This window comes from Bidens hawaiensis, unplaced genomic scaffold, assembly GCF_021521415.1.
Source record: "Bidens hawaiensis isolate Kalapana, Puna unplaced genomic scaffold, B.hawaiensis_p1.1 tig00019091_1, whole genome shotgun sequence".
Taxonomy (NCBI): domain Eukaryota; kingdom Viridiplantae; phylum Streptophyta; class Magnoliopsida; order Asterales; family Asteraceae; genus Bidens; species Bidens hawaiensis.
In genome coordinates, this window is record NW_027492901.1 from 178,576 (window position 1) to 195,119 (window position 16,544).

The 16,544-nt window shown below is 34.4% G+C and overlaps 1 protein-coding gene across 1 annotated transcript; it reads left to right on the plus strand.

Moving 5' to 3' along the window:
• Nucleotides 1-7,982: 7,982 nt before the first annotated feature.
• Nucleotides 7,983-16,156, plus strand: LOC143557721 (sister chromatid cohesion protein PDS5 homolog A-like). Its single transcript, XM_077046726.1, has 31 exons — nt 7,983-8,099; nt 8,627-8,827; nt 8,896-9,077; nt 9,161-9,287; nt 9,375-9,584; nt 9,885-10,101; nt 10,183-10,328; nt 10,426-10,571; nt 10,661-10,810; nt 10,883-10,931; nt 11,019-11,213; nt 11,288-11,470; nt 11,555-11,709; nt 11,802-11,928; nt 12,029-12,178; nt 12,259-12,318; nt 12,387-12,523; nt 12,586-12,703; nt 12,833-12,964; nt 13,037-13,330; nt 13,409-13,663; nt 13,749-13,829; nt 13,932-14,459; nt 14,565-14,651; nt 14,749-14,828; nt 14,899-14,950; nt 15,027-15,113; nt 15,206-15,291; nt 15,367-15,578; nt 15,668-15,961; nt 16,032-16,156. Exons 1-31 carry the CDS (start codon nt 8,004-8,006, stop codon nt 16,154-16,156), a joined length of 4,962 nt encoding a protein of 1,653 aa, XP_076902841.1. The 5' UTR covers nt 7,983-8,003.
• The last annotated feature ends 388 nt before the right edge of the window (nt 16,157-16,544 follow it).

The window sequence follows — 16,544 nt, forward strand, 5'->3', positions numbered from 1 at the left end:
GGGTGCGGGACTAAAAACAAAACAAGGGAATTTTTAAGGAATTTTCCAAAATAAAAAAAATTACTAAATTTATTGAGTAAAAATCTTTTTGAAAATGAGGCATAGTCTCGAAATTTGTGTGTGTCCAAGATTAAAATAATAAAATAAATAAATAAATAATTTAAATAAGCTGTAAACACATAAAAATAGAACACATAAGGTTGTCAAGTAAGCAAGTATAGTGTCCTAAGCATGTTACTAGGGCATTTCTAACAACATATCTTACAACTTTCGTCTCTGATACCAATCTGTCATACCCCAACCTACGACGGAATGCCGAGGTGTGAACTGTTGGTTAATAGCTCACAAGGTACTATCATACATTTTAAATATGGTAGTATCTGATTTATTTATTAATTCCAAAATTTCAATCAAGTACACAAAGTTAAAATCATGACAAAACAATCCAAATTAAACAGTCATTCCAAAATAATAACCAAACACAAATGCCTTTTATTTAATTAAATAATATCTCTCTAAGTGTTTCTTCACCTTAGCTTCAAATCAACTGATAACCTACATATGTGTACAAAATAACAGAGATTTGTCAGCACGAGGTTGAGTGAGATAATCACCAGTTTTTGATATAATAATAATATATGAATAAATGAGCAAACAAAATAATGTGAGTATTGTAACATCCGTATTACGAGATTACTAAATAAAAGAAAATTATTGTTTCGTGTGTGTCGCTCGTTTAATTGTGTGCGTGTTTATATTGTATAAGGATTGGGATTGGTGAAGGAAGTGGGTGGTGGGGTCCATAGCCCTCTACATAAGGCCATTCCCCCAATCCCTTCACCATTTCTTCCCAAAACACACACACACACACTCCCTAGAACACACACATACTCTCTCAAGACCCGAATCCGAATCCGGGCTAAAGTAAGGAAGATCTTGGTGATCAAGTGTCTTCAAACGACAAGAACACGTCCAGATCCTCGTATTGTCCGGATCTGAACTCGAACCCGAAGCAAAAGGTAGGTTTCGGTTTAAATGGTTAAGTTTTATGGTTAGAATCGGCATGCAAACAGATATAATGGTAGATCGGGTTGTGAAATGTAAGAAAAATATAAACTTGGTAAGTTATAACCTCTTGGGTGCACTTTAAGGTAAAAAGGTGGCGTTTGGACTATGAGAGATATGGGTTCTGGATCAGGTGCATGGGGTCAGAATGTGTCGAAAGTTGAGAAAGAGTAAAAAACCAGGTTCTGAGGAAGAGCCACGAAGTAAGATGGCTTTAAAATGGTAAAAACAAAGAAAGGAAGGCATTTCGCTTCGCTCAGCCATGAGAAGCGAAACAAGTATTTCGCTTCGCTCAGCCATGAGAAGCGAAACAGTCATTTCGCTTCGCTCAGTCATGAGAAGCGAACAGGTATTTCGCTTCGCTCTGCCTTGAGAAGCGAAACAGGTTATGCGAAGCGAAATTCTATGCGAAATTTCTCCCATGGGAAATTGTTTATGTGGTTATTAAAATGTGACCCGATTAATTTTCTGATGCGTTTTTGTTAAAGGACTGTTAATGAAAATAAAATTTTTCCGAGCTGACCTGGCAGCTCAACCCCAGCCAGGGGCTTTGCCCCTTGGACACTACTAGGGGCTGCCACCCCTAGACCCCGCTACCAAGGGCGCTGCCCCCGGACCCCCGTTAGTTGAGGGTCTCATTCACCTAGATGTAAGAAGTAGATATGATAGATAATTGATACCCGTGCATTGTTATATAGTTAGCCGTGCGCAACTAAGGAAGGGCATTACACTTAACTCAGAGAGAAACAGGACCCAGGTGAGTTTCAAGCCCCATTTCTGCGTTATGTTTTGGGGATGTGTGCATACTCAATGTGATTAGTTAATACAGTTACCTTAACTGGTAAGTGTACGCCGCATGAATGTTTATAAATATACCTAATTAGTATAGAAAGAGTTAAACATATGTGTGAAGAGGTATATGAGAATAGATACAACTAATGAAAGGATGGTAAGTATGAGGTGTATAATGTATGGATGGTATGTATGATATGTATAGTTTAATATATAAAGGGTTGCATACCCTAATAATATATGCGAAGAATGAAGGGGTTGCATCCCCTAATAATATACGCAAAGAATGAAAGGGTTGCATACCCTAATAATATATGCAAAGAATGAAAGAGTTGCATACCCTAATAATATATGCGAAGAATGAAAGGGTTGCAGACCCTAATAATATTTGCGAAGGTTATAGGGCGAAAGACTCTTTAAAACGTAGAACGATATGTACGTATGAAATAACTAAAGTAAAAAGAAGCATGAATGTATGGAAGTAAGAACGTAAGAGCGAATGTAATATGTGTCTTCGGATATATATATATATATATATATATATAAATGTGTAAGAATGAGAATGAGATGTATGTTACCTGCTTAACTAAAACTCACTCAGCGTAGCTGACTTTTAGTATGCAAGCGGGTAAATAGATTGAAGGAGCTGGCTTGAGGATGGCACGTGGCAAGGACTGGAAGACTGACATCTTGGAAAGGAATGTCATGAATTAATATGATATGTTTTAAGACAAGTGTACTTTTGTTAAGACAATATTCGATGATGTGTAATGTAATGCATGAAGTTTTAATGATTCCGCGAAAAGTTTTAATGAACTCTGATTTTAGAACTATGTTTATGAGTAAATCCAACGCTAAAGTAGAGTTTCGGTATCGGGGCCTTATAAGTATAAATAAATTAAACCATGAGCAAATAGTTGGTGTCAATTGACCATTTCCTAGCGAATCGGGATTTGGCTACTATGACAGTCATATGATTATACTATAATGTGATTATGATAGACATCTCCGAAGGTTATAAAGTAAACATGTAAGCAAATAAGTAATTAATATTTAACTGATTAACACACAATATTCAAGTTTGCTAGTTGTGTATATGTATTAAATATAAAATATGAATACATACGCATATGTCCCCAAAATGTTTAAAAATAGTAAAATATGGGGGGAATAAGAATAAGAAACTATAATGAACCTGAAACTTAGAGACAATAAACTATAATTAAAATCGAGAACAACTCAATTGGAATCAGGTTAAACGGAGTTATAAAACTCAAGTTATGAGATTTTAAAGACTTAAGTGAGCTAGTACTGTTCAGAATCTGAACTTCGAGTTGGAAGTCGGGTTCTGACCAGCACACTCAGAATTTAATAAGGAACAAAAAAGTCTTCTAGCCCGAATGCTAGTTTTGACCAGAAGGTTGATAAATCGAATAGTAAAAGAATTTGACTGTTATGCCCTTAAACGGGCTGGGATCAAATTGACCACCAAGACTCCCTCAATCTGCAAGATTGATTGAGCGCTTTTGTTCTACAGATAAAATCTACAGTATTGAAGAAGACAATATACCCCGAAGATGAAGAGAAAGATGAGAAATTCGTGGTCAAAGATGTCTTGAATACCAAAGTCAACTAGTCTTGAAAGAATTCGATTAATCTTGAAGAATATGATAATGGGGAAGAGGAATTCGTGGGATTTGAGAGGGTGACGGCTAAGAACAGTAATTTTAAGGTTTTTGGTTGTATTATTGTTAAGAACACTGAGATAATACTTATTAATTTAGCAATCAAACTCCATTAGGAAAACGAATAACATACTAATGACTAAGTTGGGACTAATAACTCCAAGATTTCGGTGTGTTCACCAAGAAAACGAACTTAGACATGATACAATAACAGATTAATTATCTTGGACCTCAATTCTCGTGATTTGGGGTCGTTTAAGGAAGGATTTAGCATTAAAAGAACCAAAATAATCAATTGTTGATCTACGCATCGATCGCGATACCTGACCTCCATGGCACACCCCTTGTTGCGTATCACAATGGGTCAGTTTCCATTAGATTTTAATTTTTGTCATGTTTAGTCCCTGTGGTTCTAAAAATGCGTTTTTTTAGCTATTTTAAGAGTTTCTAGGGGCTATTTGGCACGATTGAAAGTTATGAAATTATAAACTAAGTTAAACACAGTTAAACACTAATAAATTCATGATTTTATTGATACAAAAGAACTGAATTACATTCCCGAATCGGGTAAACAAATACGAATATGAATACGAAAAATCCGAAATGTTATAGTATCCCCTACTTTTGGGAATTTCGTCCCGAAATTAGAGAATTAGCTGTAGCGAAAAGATGAGGATTCTTCTCCTTCATTTGATCTTCACATTCCCAAGTAAACTTTGTGCTTTGTTTAGATTCCCATCGAACCTTAACTAAAGGTATTCGGCTTCGTTTGGTAACTTTGTCTTTGTGGTCCATGATCTCAACGGGTCTTTCAACCAAATGCATGATCTCATCGATACAAACTTCATCGAGAGGTATTTGGAGATTACCCTGGGCAAGACATTTTTTGAGATTCGACACATGAATCACCAGATGAAAATTTTAGAGTTTGAGAGGAAGTTTAAGTTTATAAGCAATAGGATCAATTCTATTGAGGATTTCAAAATGGCCAACGAAACGAGGAGATAACTTTTGTTTCTTTCCAAATCTTACTACTCCCTTCCATGGAGATCCTTTGAGAAGAACTCACCCACCAACATTGAATTCCAGAGGTTTCTTTCTTTTATCTGCATAACTCTTTTGATGACTACGAGCGGTGAGAAAATTTTGATGGATTTGAGCAATACGAGCGGTGAGATAACAAAAGCCCTCAATCAATTTCTCATATTGAGGGAGTCTCGGTGGTCAATTTGATCCCGGCCCGTTTTAGGGCATAATAGTCAAAATATTTGACTATCCAATTTCGGTTCAAACTTACTTTCGGGCCAGAAGTCTTTTATGTTTGTCATGAAGTTTTGAGTGTACTGGTTAGAACCCGACTTCCGACTTGAAGCTCAGATTCTGAACAGTACCAGCTCGATTAAATATTAAAAACCTCTAACTTGAGTTTTGCACATCCGCTTTATCTGATTCCAGCGGCTATGTTCTCGTTTTTAATTATAGTTTATTATCTTAAAGTTGCAAGTTATTTTATGTTGGATTAGCCAGCACGTTAATTTCCTTGTTTACTATAATTTTATTATTACCTCGCCTAACTAATAAGGTGAGTAATCAGTCTCTAATTTTATTGCTTTTAAAACCTTTTTTGAGACTTATGCGTACCTCTTCATACTTTACATATTCCATACTATAGACAACTAGAAAACTATGAATATTATGTGTTGATCGATTACATGATTATTTGTTATTTGCTTAGTTACTTATTTGTTTAATTCTAGCATTCGGAGAGGTCCATCATTAATTATAGCATAACTCGTTGATTTTTGTCATAGTAGCCAGAGCCCGATTCGCATGGCAATGGTCAATTGACACCACTTACTTGCTTATTGTTTAATTGTTATACTCACAATATTAATTTACTTATTATTTTTTTGTTTATATATATATATATATATAATATTATATCTATTGCATTAAAAATCTGGTGATTACTTACTCAACATGTGTTGTTGACAAATCTATTTTTACGCATATTGCATGATGTCTATCTTGGATTGTTGAAGTTATTGAAGCACTTAGTTTATTTGGCTTTAGGTTATTATAATAAACAAGAGTATTTGACTTATTTGGTTATTTGTAATTTCTTTTAAATTATGTGTACTTTATTTGAATTTAATAAAATAATTAGATATTGTAACTAATATTGTATGTTAGTGCTTTGTGAGCTGTGAACCAATAGTTCACGGCCCGACATTCTGCCATAGGTTGGGGTCTGACAGGTCGTATGAATCGGGATGTGCAATTGTTTATGAGTTCGCACGACCATTTAACCGACATCATATTTGAAGTAATGCTAAATCATAATGTGTAATAGCGCCATGGGAATTTATTTTAGGTTTTAGATTTTTTATTTTATTATTATTTTCTAATTATATATATATATATATATGTATTGAATTAATAAAATTTATGTTTTATTTATTTTATTTTAGATATTTTCTGTTTTTAAGTATATATAATTATATATATATATATATATTAAAAAATATAAAATAAGGTTCCTCCATGAAATCTCCATAAGACAGGGTGTAGTGGGGCGTTTTGCCCACTAAAAGAGCCCCAAAGTGCCTGGAAACACCACCCTTAGGCCGCTTTGGGTTGAAAGTTGGTTATGGACGTTTTGTGGGAAGCACCGAATGGGGGAGAAGAGGGGGAAAATGATTGATGAGTTGATTTAGTTGTGCTATTTTTAATTTAAAAAAATAGTAAAATAACAATTATAATCAGGTAATGATTGTAAGGGACTCCATCTATTATATCCATTTTGTCAAAAAGCCCCTTATGATGGCGTGATGCCACATGAGGTAAAACGTCCTCCCATAGATCTACTACACACGGTCTAACTCTTTCGAGGTTTCATAATCCTCCATACACTCCTATTGGCTAATACCTTTATTATTATCATTTAGTTTTTCCGTTTCTCTTTCTTTGTCTACAAATATTAAAATAAACTAAAATGTGTACACAAACCCCAAAAATACAAAATTAATAATACTTATAAGATTGTGTGTTTTTTATATGGTATTATTTTTTATTAAAAAAATTCGTCATAAATTCAAACATTTTTATCTTTAATTTGAGTACCATATTGAAGTATAAAAAATAACAATTAAAAAAAATACAAAAAAATGTCTTTTTTTCTACTGTTGTACTACATTTTTGTATTAGATTTTTGGTGCTATATCTATTGTAATGGATTTTTCGTAATTATTTTATGTGGTTTACTATATTTTTTGTGCTTGATTTCTCGTGCTATATTGTTTTTTCTTTTTATTTTTTTACTAGATTTTTTTATGTTGTACTTTAAAAAACAAGTGGGTAAAAATTCGAGATTTAGGACCTAAATACCCTTAAATCTATTTATGATTGGTGTCACATCCATCTTTCTTTTATGTTTATTTTTGAGTTTTATAGTACGCATATATTAACACACATTCCAACCAAGAAAACGCAATTAAGTACAAGTATAGTGACCTAAAAGTTTCTAATTTGATACGTAATATAGTCATACATTAAATTTAGGAAGTACGATATCACAATTAACAATGTTTTAACTTGTTTCCAGTATTAATCTTTTTAACGTGATAAAATTTCAAGCCTCCAATTCACAATTCTTCACATATATAACGCGGTTTGGTAGTTTTTGTGTCATTTAATGCAATTCTAACAGCTTTTTAAAACTTTCAGCGCGCTTTAATTGTTATATGTTATTTCACCTAATTTTCAAATCAAACGACTTTTTTCCCGCCTGATACTTTGTCACTAACGTATACGCTCCTTAAATGCTTAAAACCAAACCCCTAATTAACAAATTATATTCACTTACCAGATTCAATTGTTTCACGCTGACCATTCAACGCCATATCCAGTCCCGTCGTTTCACTTTTCTGACCTACTTCATCATGACAACTCGTAACTCCAAACTTCAAACATGGAATCCTTATCAATCAATGCTTTATATCATTTCCATGTCATAATCAACAATGGTACTTTCAATTTAAACTATTTAACACACATCAAAATAACCCTCTAATATTTATAGTTTTTCCAGCAACTCTTGGCTCTTATCCAACATTTTTTTCTTCATATACAATTCACAGACAGCCTGCTTGTATAATCTTCATATATTTTAATTAGGTTTCTCATACACCTTAATAAAAAAAATACGGTTTTAAGACACTAATTCAATAAAAATAAAGCCAAAAGAAAAACATTAAAAAAAAAAACAGTTGAAAACTTGTGAAGTAAAGGAGACTCATGCATATATATCGAGATCGGTCCGAAGTCATAGACACCCCTAAATTAACTCTTTTCACTCAAACACACACACACACACACACAGACTCTGCCTTTTCTCCCACCTCCAATTTCAGATGCCGATCTGAGCACCCAATTCAAAATTCACAATAATAATAATAATCCATGGCTGCAAAGCAGCTGCAAACCCAACTCAAGGAAGTTGGATCCAACCTTCTGAACCCACCTGCAACTAAAGATGCTCTTATTACCCTCCTAACGGTAACCTTCAACAATTCTCGTCGTGTAATGTTATTTTCATGTTTTGTTTGCTTAATTGGTTGCTAATTGAGTATTGGGTAATGCGGTTTTAGGAATAATTCATGGGTTTTGATGGAATTGGGTGGGAATTTAGCTTAAAGTTAGGGTTTTGTTGGGCGAGTTTGGTTTAGGGTTTGAATTGTAATTCAAAGTTCGAGTTTTTAGATTTTGGTGTTGAGATGAGTGTTTTTGTGGGTTTGGGGGTTTAGGGTTTATTATTGTGGCAAAAAGTTTATCTTCTGACTTCTTGATAATTGACAAAAAAGTTTGTCTTTTGACGAAAACTATGGGTTTGATAGACATAATTAGGTTAAAATTAGGGCTCAGTTTGGAACAATGAGTTTTATAAAGCAGTGGTGGTATGTGTTCTATACTAAAGTTTAGTAATTTACGGGTATAAGTAGTTTTTTTGTTCGTATAAATAAGACCTGTTTTTATAACTGAATTCATGTGAGGTAAGTAGATAAATGGATATGGTGTAACTGCAGGAAGCTGCAGGGTATCTCTCTGGAATGAACCAATCACCAACAAAGGCGTTGTTGGACTCCATGCAAACTCTTATGAATGCTGTCAAGCCGGAATACCTAAAGCATCAAGATGAACAAGTTAAGCTTCTTGCTGCGGTATGCATTTGTGAGATAACCAGAATTACCGCCCCTGACGCACCCTATGATGATGATGTTTTGAAGGTATTTTCTTTACTCGGTTATGGTCGTTTTATGTTTTGGGTACTAACTGTTTCTTTCGCTTGCTTCAGGACATCTTTCATTTGTTTGTAAGCACTTTTAAAGGGTTAAAAGATACTAAAGATCCGTCTTTTGGGAGGATAGTGAATATACTGGACACAGTAGCGAAGTACAGATCATTTGTTGTGATGTTGGATCTTGAATGTGATGATTTAGTGAATGAAATGTTTAAAACTTTTTTCAGTGTTGCCAGGTTCAGTTTTTTTAACTTTAGTTTTAATGTTGAAACTTGAATGATAAGTGTAACAATTGACTGATTTGTTTTGTTTTCTCTAGTGACGAGCATACTGAAATTGTTACTGCGTCCATGGAGACAATAATGGCTGTTCTTTTGGAAGAAAGTGAGGATATTGGGGAGGACCTTTTACTCATTGTGTTATCTGCTTTAGGCCGTGATAAGAAAGTAAGTTACTATAATATTCATTGTTTATATTATTACCAATTTACCATCAATTGTGCTGATTAGAAAGTTGTCAACTTAATTTCTTAGGATATAAGTGCAACAGCAAGGAAGCTGGGTATGAGTGTTATAAGGAAATGTGCTGGAAAACTTGAATCTGGGATAAAGCAGTTTATTTTATCATCAATGTCAGGAGCTTCAAATCATGATATTGACTACCATGAAGTTATCTATGATATATATCACTCTGCTCCTCAGATCTTAAAGAAAGTTGTGCCAACCCTAACAAAAGAACTACTGGTAATCACTAGCATATCTTATCTCTGTTTAGGAGTTTTTGGATGTTCATTTTGAAAATGATTTTCCAATAAGCAGTTTGGTCAAAGTCGTAATGATCAGATGTTTAGAAGATTCTGATTGTTTATGGAATTAGTTGACAAAATGAGCAAAAAGATCGTTTTTATGAAATAGGGGACTTTAAAAGTGCCACAATATTAGTTTCATAACGCAAGTCCAAACACTTCTTATTTACATTTGGCATTACAATAACAAAAATCTTCCAAATAAAGTCTTACTAAATTAAACTTTTGGCATTTATAGGCAGATAAAGTAGACCTTCGCTTAAAGGCAGTAAGACTGGTGGGAGACCTTTTTGCAGGCCAGAAATCTACCATCCCCAAGACATTTAATCCCCTATTTTTGGAGTTCCTTAAAAGATTTTCTGACGATAATGTTGAGGTCAGGATGTCTGTCCTTGAAAAGGTCAAACTGGGTCTGTTGTCTGACGCGTTCAGAGCAGACGCTTCTAAGTTACTTGGTAAGTTTTGTTTTACACTGTTTCATACCTTCATTCAGTTTCTTGCATGCTATATAATATTAATTTGGTGTCACATGTTAGGTGCGATATGTGACCGCCTGTTGGATGATGATGAAAGTATACGAAAGCAGGCAGTTGCAGTAGTTCTAGATGTTGCTTCTCACGAGCTATCTTCTGTTTCATCTGATACCATTAAGCTTGTTGCTGCCCACCTTGAGGACAAATCGGTAAAATCATCCTTTTATTCTCCATCTTATATCTTGTCTTTACAGTTTAAACACGTACACATGGATAACCTTAACTCATATTCTTTTTGTGATTCAGATTCTTGTGAAAAAGTATACATTGGAGAGGCTATCTGATATATACCGAATCTGGTGTTCAAAGCAACTTGGTGGATTGAACTTAAATGATGACTACGACTGGATTCCTGGAAGAATTTTGAAATGTTTATACGACAAAGATCTTGGGTACGTCACGTTATTTTGGCAAAATTAGAGGGCATATAAGTTATTATTCCACCTTTTGTACTGATGTGATTGAATTTTACCATTTCCAGACTGGACATGGTTGAGCAAATTCTATGCACATCCCTATTCCCAGCTGAATTTACGGTCAAAGATAAGGTCAAAAAGTGGGTCAAACTGTTTTCAGCTTTTGATGAAGTTGAGGTGAAGGCTTTAGAGAAAATACTTGAGCAGAAACAAAGGTTTGTGAATTCCGTATTTATACATTTTATTTGTAAAATACGTATTTTATATGATTTCTTTCCGGATTGCAGGTTACAACAAGAGTTGCACGCGTATCTTTCACATAGGCAGACATATAAGGTTTGGTACACATAAATATAAATTAGTAAACAAAAGGTGTAAATTACAAAGTGTATTCTGCTAAAAGATTGCGTTTTGCATTTACAGGAGAATGATGCTCCAGATCTACAGAAGAAAACCACACTTTGTATACGATCTATATCTAACTGTTTTGTTAATCCGACAAAAGCAGAAGCAGATTTTCCGTTTTTAGATCAATCAAAGGACAGAGATAACATTTGGAAGATATTGACAACACTACTGGATCCCACCACTAGTTCTCTTAAAAGTAGAACCCTTCGCGTAAGTAACCGTTTAAAAGATGTAATTAATATATCAATTGACAAGTAAAAGTTATATTTTATGTTATTGGGCAGGATGAGTTGGCCAAAGTTGTTGATGAGAAGCATCCACTTTATGAACTTTTAACCACCCTCTCTATAAAATGCTCATACACAATCTTTGATAAGGAGTTTGTCAAAGATCTTGTTGTAGTGACCGACCTACAGAAATGTGACAAGAACAAGTTATTAACTAAGGCTTGCATGCATATACTTACGGTAAAGTTTCATTTGTTACATAAATAGTTTCCCTTTTTACTGCTTGTAAAATATTTACAAATAATTGGAATAAGTTATGCACAGAGTCTTGGATGCTTCAGTCCTTTGCTGTTAAGTGGGATGGAAGAAGACTTGGCTCATCTTCTTGAGGAGGATGACGAGGCCATCAAGGAAGGTGCTTTGCAAGTTCTAGCAAAAGCTGGTGAAACAATACGTGAACAATCGGGAGAATCATCTAGGTTTGAAATTTGGATATTTTTAATTTCTGTAGAAGAAGAATCTTTTTTGTATGTATGTTTTCAAGTTGTCTTTTTGTAATATTTATATGCAGTTCACTGGACCTCATACTTGAAAAAATATGCTTGGAAGGTAGTAGGAAGCAAGCTAAGTATGCTGTACACGCGTTGGCAGCCATTACGAAGGATCAAGGACTCAAATCACTTTCTGTTCTATACAAGGTTCAAACTTCATTTATCATGTTTCATGGGTTATTTTTGGTCTTCATTATAAACAATTATTGATTGTTCTGGTTTTATCTTCCTGATATGAACCATGCAGCGATTAGTGGACGTGCTAGAGAAAAGGACAAATCTGCCCTCTGTTTTACAGTCTTTAGGGTGTATAGCACAGATTGCCATGCCGGTGTTTGAAACACAAGAGAGTAAAGTTGTTGGCTTTATAAAAGAATCTATCTTAAGTTGCAGTCAGGTATGATTATATACTTAACATTTGATATTTTGATTAATATGATCAAGATAACGTAACACATTTTCTTCATTATGTTTCAGAAGACCGGAGATAAAGCCAAAGATTCATGGGATGCCAGGAGCGAACTCTGTTCATTAAAGGTAAATTTACCGAGAATAAAAGATATGTTTTGAAATTTTTTCATGGAACTTAGAAGTTCGTTGTATAGATATTTGGCATTAAAACTCTGGTAAAGAGCTACCTGCCAGTAAAAGATGCACATCTTCGTGTCGGTATTGATGCACTATTAAAAGAACTTCAGAATTTGCTTTCTTTCGGTGAAATCTCAAAAGACATTGAATCAAGGTAGTACCTTTAGTTACTTAAGTTTGAATTTCATGGTATTAATGCTATCATTTTTGTACCAGTTCTGTTGATAAGGCCCATTTAAAGCTAGCTTCTGCTAAGGCCATTATACGTCTATCAAGGCACTGGGATAAGAAAATTCCAATTAATATATTTCACCTTACCGTGAGAACATCAGAGGTAAACTTGTCACTTAGATTACCATATTGTTTCTAGATTAATCATATGATAATCACGGTTTACTTATTATATTTTTTCTAGATTAATCATATGATAATCACGGTTTACTTATTATTATGACACAAGCAGGTTGAATTCCCCGAGGTTAAGAAACTATTTCTCAACAAAGTACATCAGTACATAAAAGACAAGAGTTTGGACTCCAAATATGTTTGTGCCTTCTTATTAGATTTCAGTCCCCAAACCAGTCTTCTGGAAGAGGTACTTGATGCTTGTTTGATATTTTATAAGTTACAACTGACTGTCAAATCTTACTAATATTAGATTTGGCAGGAAAATCAGAATCTGAATGAAGTCATTGAGACGTGTGACCTGAAACACGTTCTTTCCTACTTGGTCCATGCACTTGCTCATCATCCTTCATGTCCAAACACTGATGAATGCAAGGATATCAAAGCATATGAACCAATATTTAAGACTTTGTATATGTTTTTTTCCAAGTTGGCACGTGGAGATAAAGATGGAAAATCTGGAGTTGGTCTAAAACAGGAAGATGTTATTTTGATAAGCTCTGTTGTTCGAAGTATCAAGAGGTTCAAAGATGCTGTAGATGCTAATATTACAAAGGTGCATTGTCCTATAGTTATGTTTTATAAGTCTGAGCTGTCTGTTATCTTAGATTCATAACTTGCATTTCATGTTCAGAACTCGTATGCAATCTGTGATCTTTGCTTGTCAATCACCAAGCGATTAGCAAGAAACAAAGAAGACGTTCATGAGCCGGTTGTACCTGTTTCGCTTCCTCAAGAATTGTACACACCACACGAGAACAAAGAAAACCGGAATAAAGAAGATGAAAACAAAGAAGTCAAAAAAGACGAAAAGAAAGAAGAAATTAAAGAAGATGAAAAGAAAGAAGAGATCAAAGAAGATGAGAAGAAAGAAGAGATTGATACAGAGGTAACTTTGATTATTTCACATCTTTTTGTAGAATTGAAAGAGCAAATCTTGATAATATTTTTGTAACATGCTCTAATTGTTATAGGTTGCTGAAGGTCAAACATGGTTGACTGAAGAGAATGTCCTTGCATACTTTGATTCCCTTATCTTTGATGCTAATGGCAATGTATGTTCTTATAGTTATTTTTTTCTTTCAGTATAAGTTACCAAATCTACAAACAAATGATCTAACGAAAAAGTTGTGTATTTCTATAAAAATTGTTCCTAGATTTCATCAAAAACCAACGAGGATGATACAATAAAGGAGGACAGTGAAACAGATGGAAACGATGTGCCTTTAGGAAAGATGTTAAAACGTCTAAAAGCTAAAGGATCAAAGGCGAAAAAGGTTGTGAACAACGGGTCTACACCTGCTGTTGTGGAAGCTGAGAATGATATTGATATATTGGGAATGTTAAAAGAAATAAATTCGGACAATGTGGATTCGCCAAATAAATTCGATTCAAGCAATGGTCATGGTAAAATAACAAGTGAAGCAAAGCTGAAGAGGAAAAGTATGACTGCTGATCTAACTGATGTCTCTGTACCCGTACCCAAACGCCGAAGATCATCATCTTCTGCAAAAAGTCAAAAGAGGTCAACTTTTGTCAGTAGTGGATTCAAAAGTGGGCCCGCTTTTAATATCAATAAAATGGAAGATGATTCAGATGATGACAAGGTTCCTTCAAGACCAAGTGCTGATAAAGCTACTGCACGTAAAAAAGACTCCAATAAAACTGATGACCTTGATTTGGAGGTATTGTTTGTTTTAGTTTGTTAAGCATCAATTTGAATTTTGATCTAGCATTATTTCTAGTTTTATTTTAATATTTGTCGGTCCTGTCTGTTCTTTTATGTGAAGCCAAAAAAGCATGTGGAGACTGATAACAATCAGAAGTCGACTCCTGTCAGGAAGCGAAAAAGAAGACGAGTTTCAGTTTTAGCAAAGGTTTGACTTTGACTGGCATTTTAATATTTTATTTAGAGCATGTAGAAAGCTTAAGTTCTATACTCATATTTTGATCACACATTTTCACTTCTTTTAGTGCACCTCGGATGAAACTCCAAGTAACTACAAGGACTTGGTTGGCAAACGCATAAAAGTCTGGTGGCCTATGGATAAGACGTAAGTTATTATTATTATTTCTATAAATTTCGTAGCATCACAATAATTTGCGTTGATTTATAATCGACAGGTTTTATAAAGGTGTTGTGAAGTCTTGTGATCGTAACAAGAAAAAACACGTGGTGAGCTTCGTTTGCATGCTCAAAACGGTTATCTATTTACAACTTTTTATTTCCACTAATTTATATCATGTTGAAGGTACTATATGATGATGGGGATACTGAAGTGCTAGATCTAGAAAAGGAGCGATGGGAACTTATTGAAAAAGAGCACAAGTTTAAACAGGTCTAATCTCTTATTTATTCTTACTAATAATAGTAAAAATAATATAACATCAATCCTAGTGATTTCTAATGCTGTTCTATTTGTGCGTGCAGCTGAAACGTTTGTCAAACAGTCCACCGTCTAAGAAGAAAATCAAGTCATCTGGTAGCTCCAAGAAAACCAAGGAATTAATCGACATGTGAGTAGGGTATTTTAATTTATTTTATTATTTCAGATGCTTTTTACTGAAGTTTTATTGGGATGATGATGGTAGATCACCATCATCTACTGTAAGAGGCAAAAGAACTCCAAGAAAAAACTTGAAGCAAGGGCAAAAAGGGGTGTCACAAAGAGCTGAATATTTGAAACTGAAAAAAAGCAAAGATCTTGATACATCCAAACCTGATGCTGACCCTGAAACCGACTCTAAAACTGAGGTTAAACCTACAACAGTTTCTAAAGATGACAGCTTGGACACAGGAGAAGGTTAGTATGTTTATCTCTAGTATCTAAAATCTGTAATTTTGACAAAAGTTTTAAACTTTTATCTTTTTGTGGTTTCTTTATTAAAACAGGGAAACCATTGAGTAATAATAATAGGCCGGAAGAAAGCTCAGAAGGGGAGGAGAAACAAATAAAAGATGCCGAAAGTAGCTCAAGTGATACCGCGTCCTCTCAGGAAACCAAAGCTGATTCTGTAAAGAAAGAAGCCAAAAAAGCTAACATCAGCCCGAATGACGGATCTGGATCAGACCCTGCAGAAATGGAAATCTCCACCAAGGAAGATGAAAGTGATAATTCAGAAAATGAATCAACAGATAAACAAGATGATGCCGAGTTTCCTGATGATGCACCTCTTGTAATCAATCGTCTCTTCATCTTTCTCATATTGTTCCAAGTTTTCCAAAAATTTTTATTTCCATTCTCTGTTGAATGTAGGTTGTTTGGAAGGTGCGAGTTGGGAAATCTGTAGGCAAATAGCGTGTGATCCCGGGGTGTATCTTGTTCAGTTAGAAGATGACAGACAGAATTTACAACCAATTGTTACAACAATAAATGGATAGTCAGTGACTGCGTGTCACAGATGTTCTGGGGCCGGAGTCGTTTATGTAGTAATGTAGTATTCTTTGTGTTGATGGTAGTTTTCAGTTTATAGCAGCTAGTGCAGTAGCACATAGTTTGACTTGTAGTGGAGTGATGTAACCTGTATTGCTTTGTAGATTGCTTTGTTATCTATCTATACATTGTGGTGGTATATCATCAAAGATATTTTAGACCAAAACCATAAGATTGTGGGTTTATGTGGCCATAAGATTATTTAGGTCGTTGAATGCGCAATTATATTCTTTAATTTTTACCAGTTTAAATGATTGGTAAAACTCCTCTTTTAACTCTTTTACACCTCATTTTCAATACAAAATCAATTTTTAAAACAATATGAATCCACGGGGT

What these genes read in the sequence shown, in the direction of transcription:
- LOC143557721 (XM_077046726.1), top strand. Translation starts at nt 8,004, where the DNA reads ATGGCTGCAAAGCAGCTGCAAACCCAACTCAAGGAAGTTGGATCCAAC. An exon ending in TAGATGCTAATATTACAAAG is followed by an intron (nt 13,331 to 13,408) that starts GTGCATTGTCCT and finishes TTTCATGTTCAG; the next exon opens with AACTCGTATGCAATCTGTGA. An exon ending in AAGAAGAGATTGATACAGAG is followed by an intron (nt 13,664 to 13,748) that starts GTAACTTTGATT and finishes TAATTGTTATAG; the next exon opens with GTTGCTGAAGGTCAAACATG.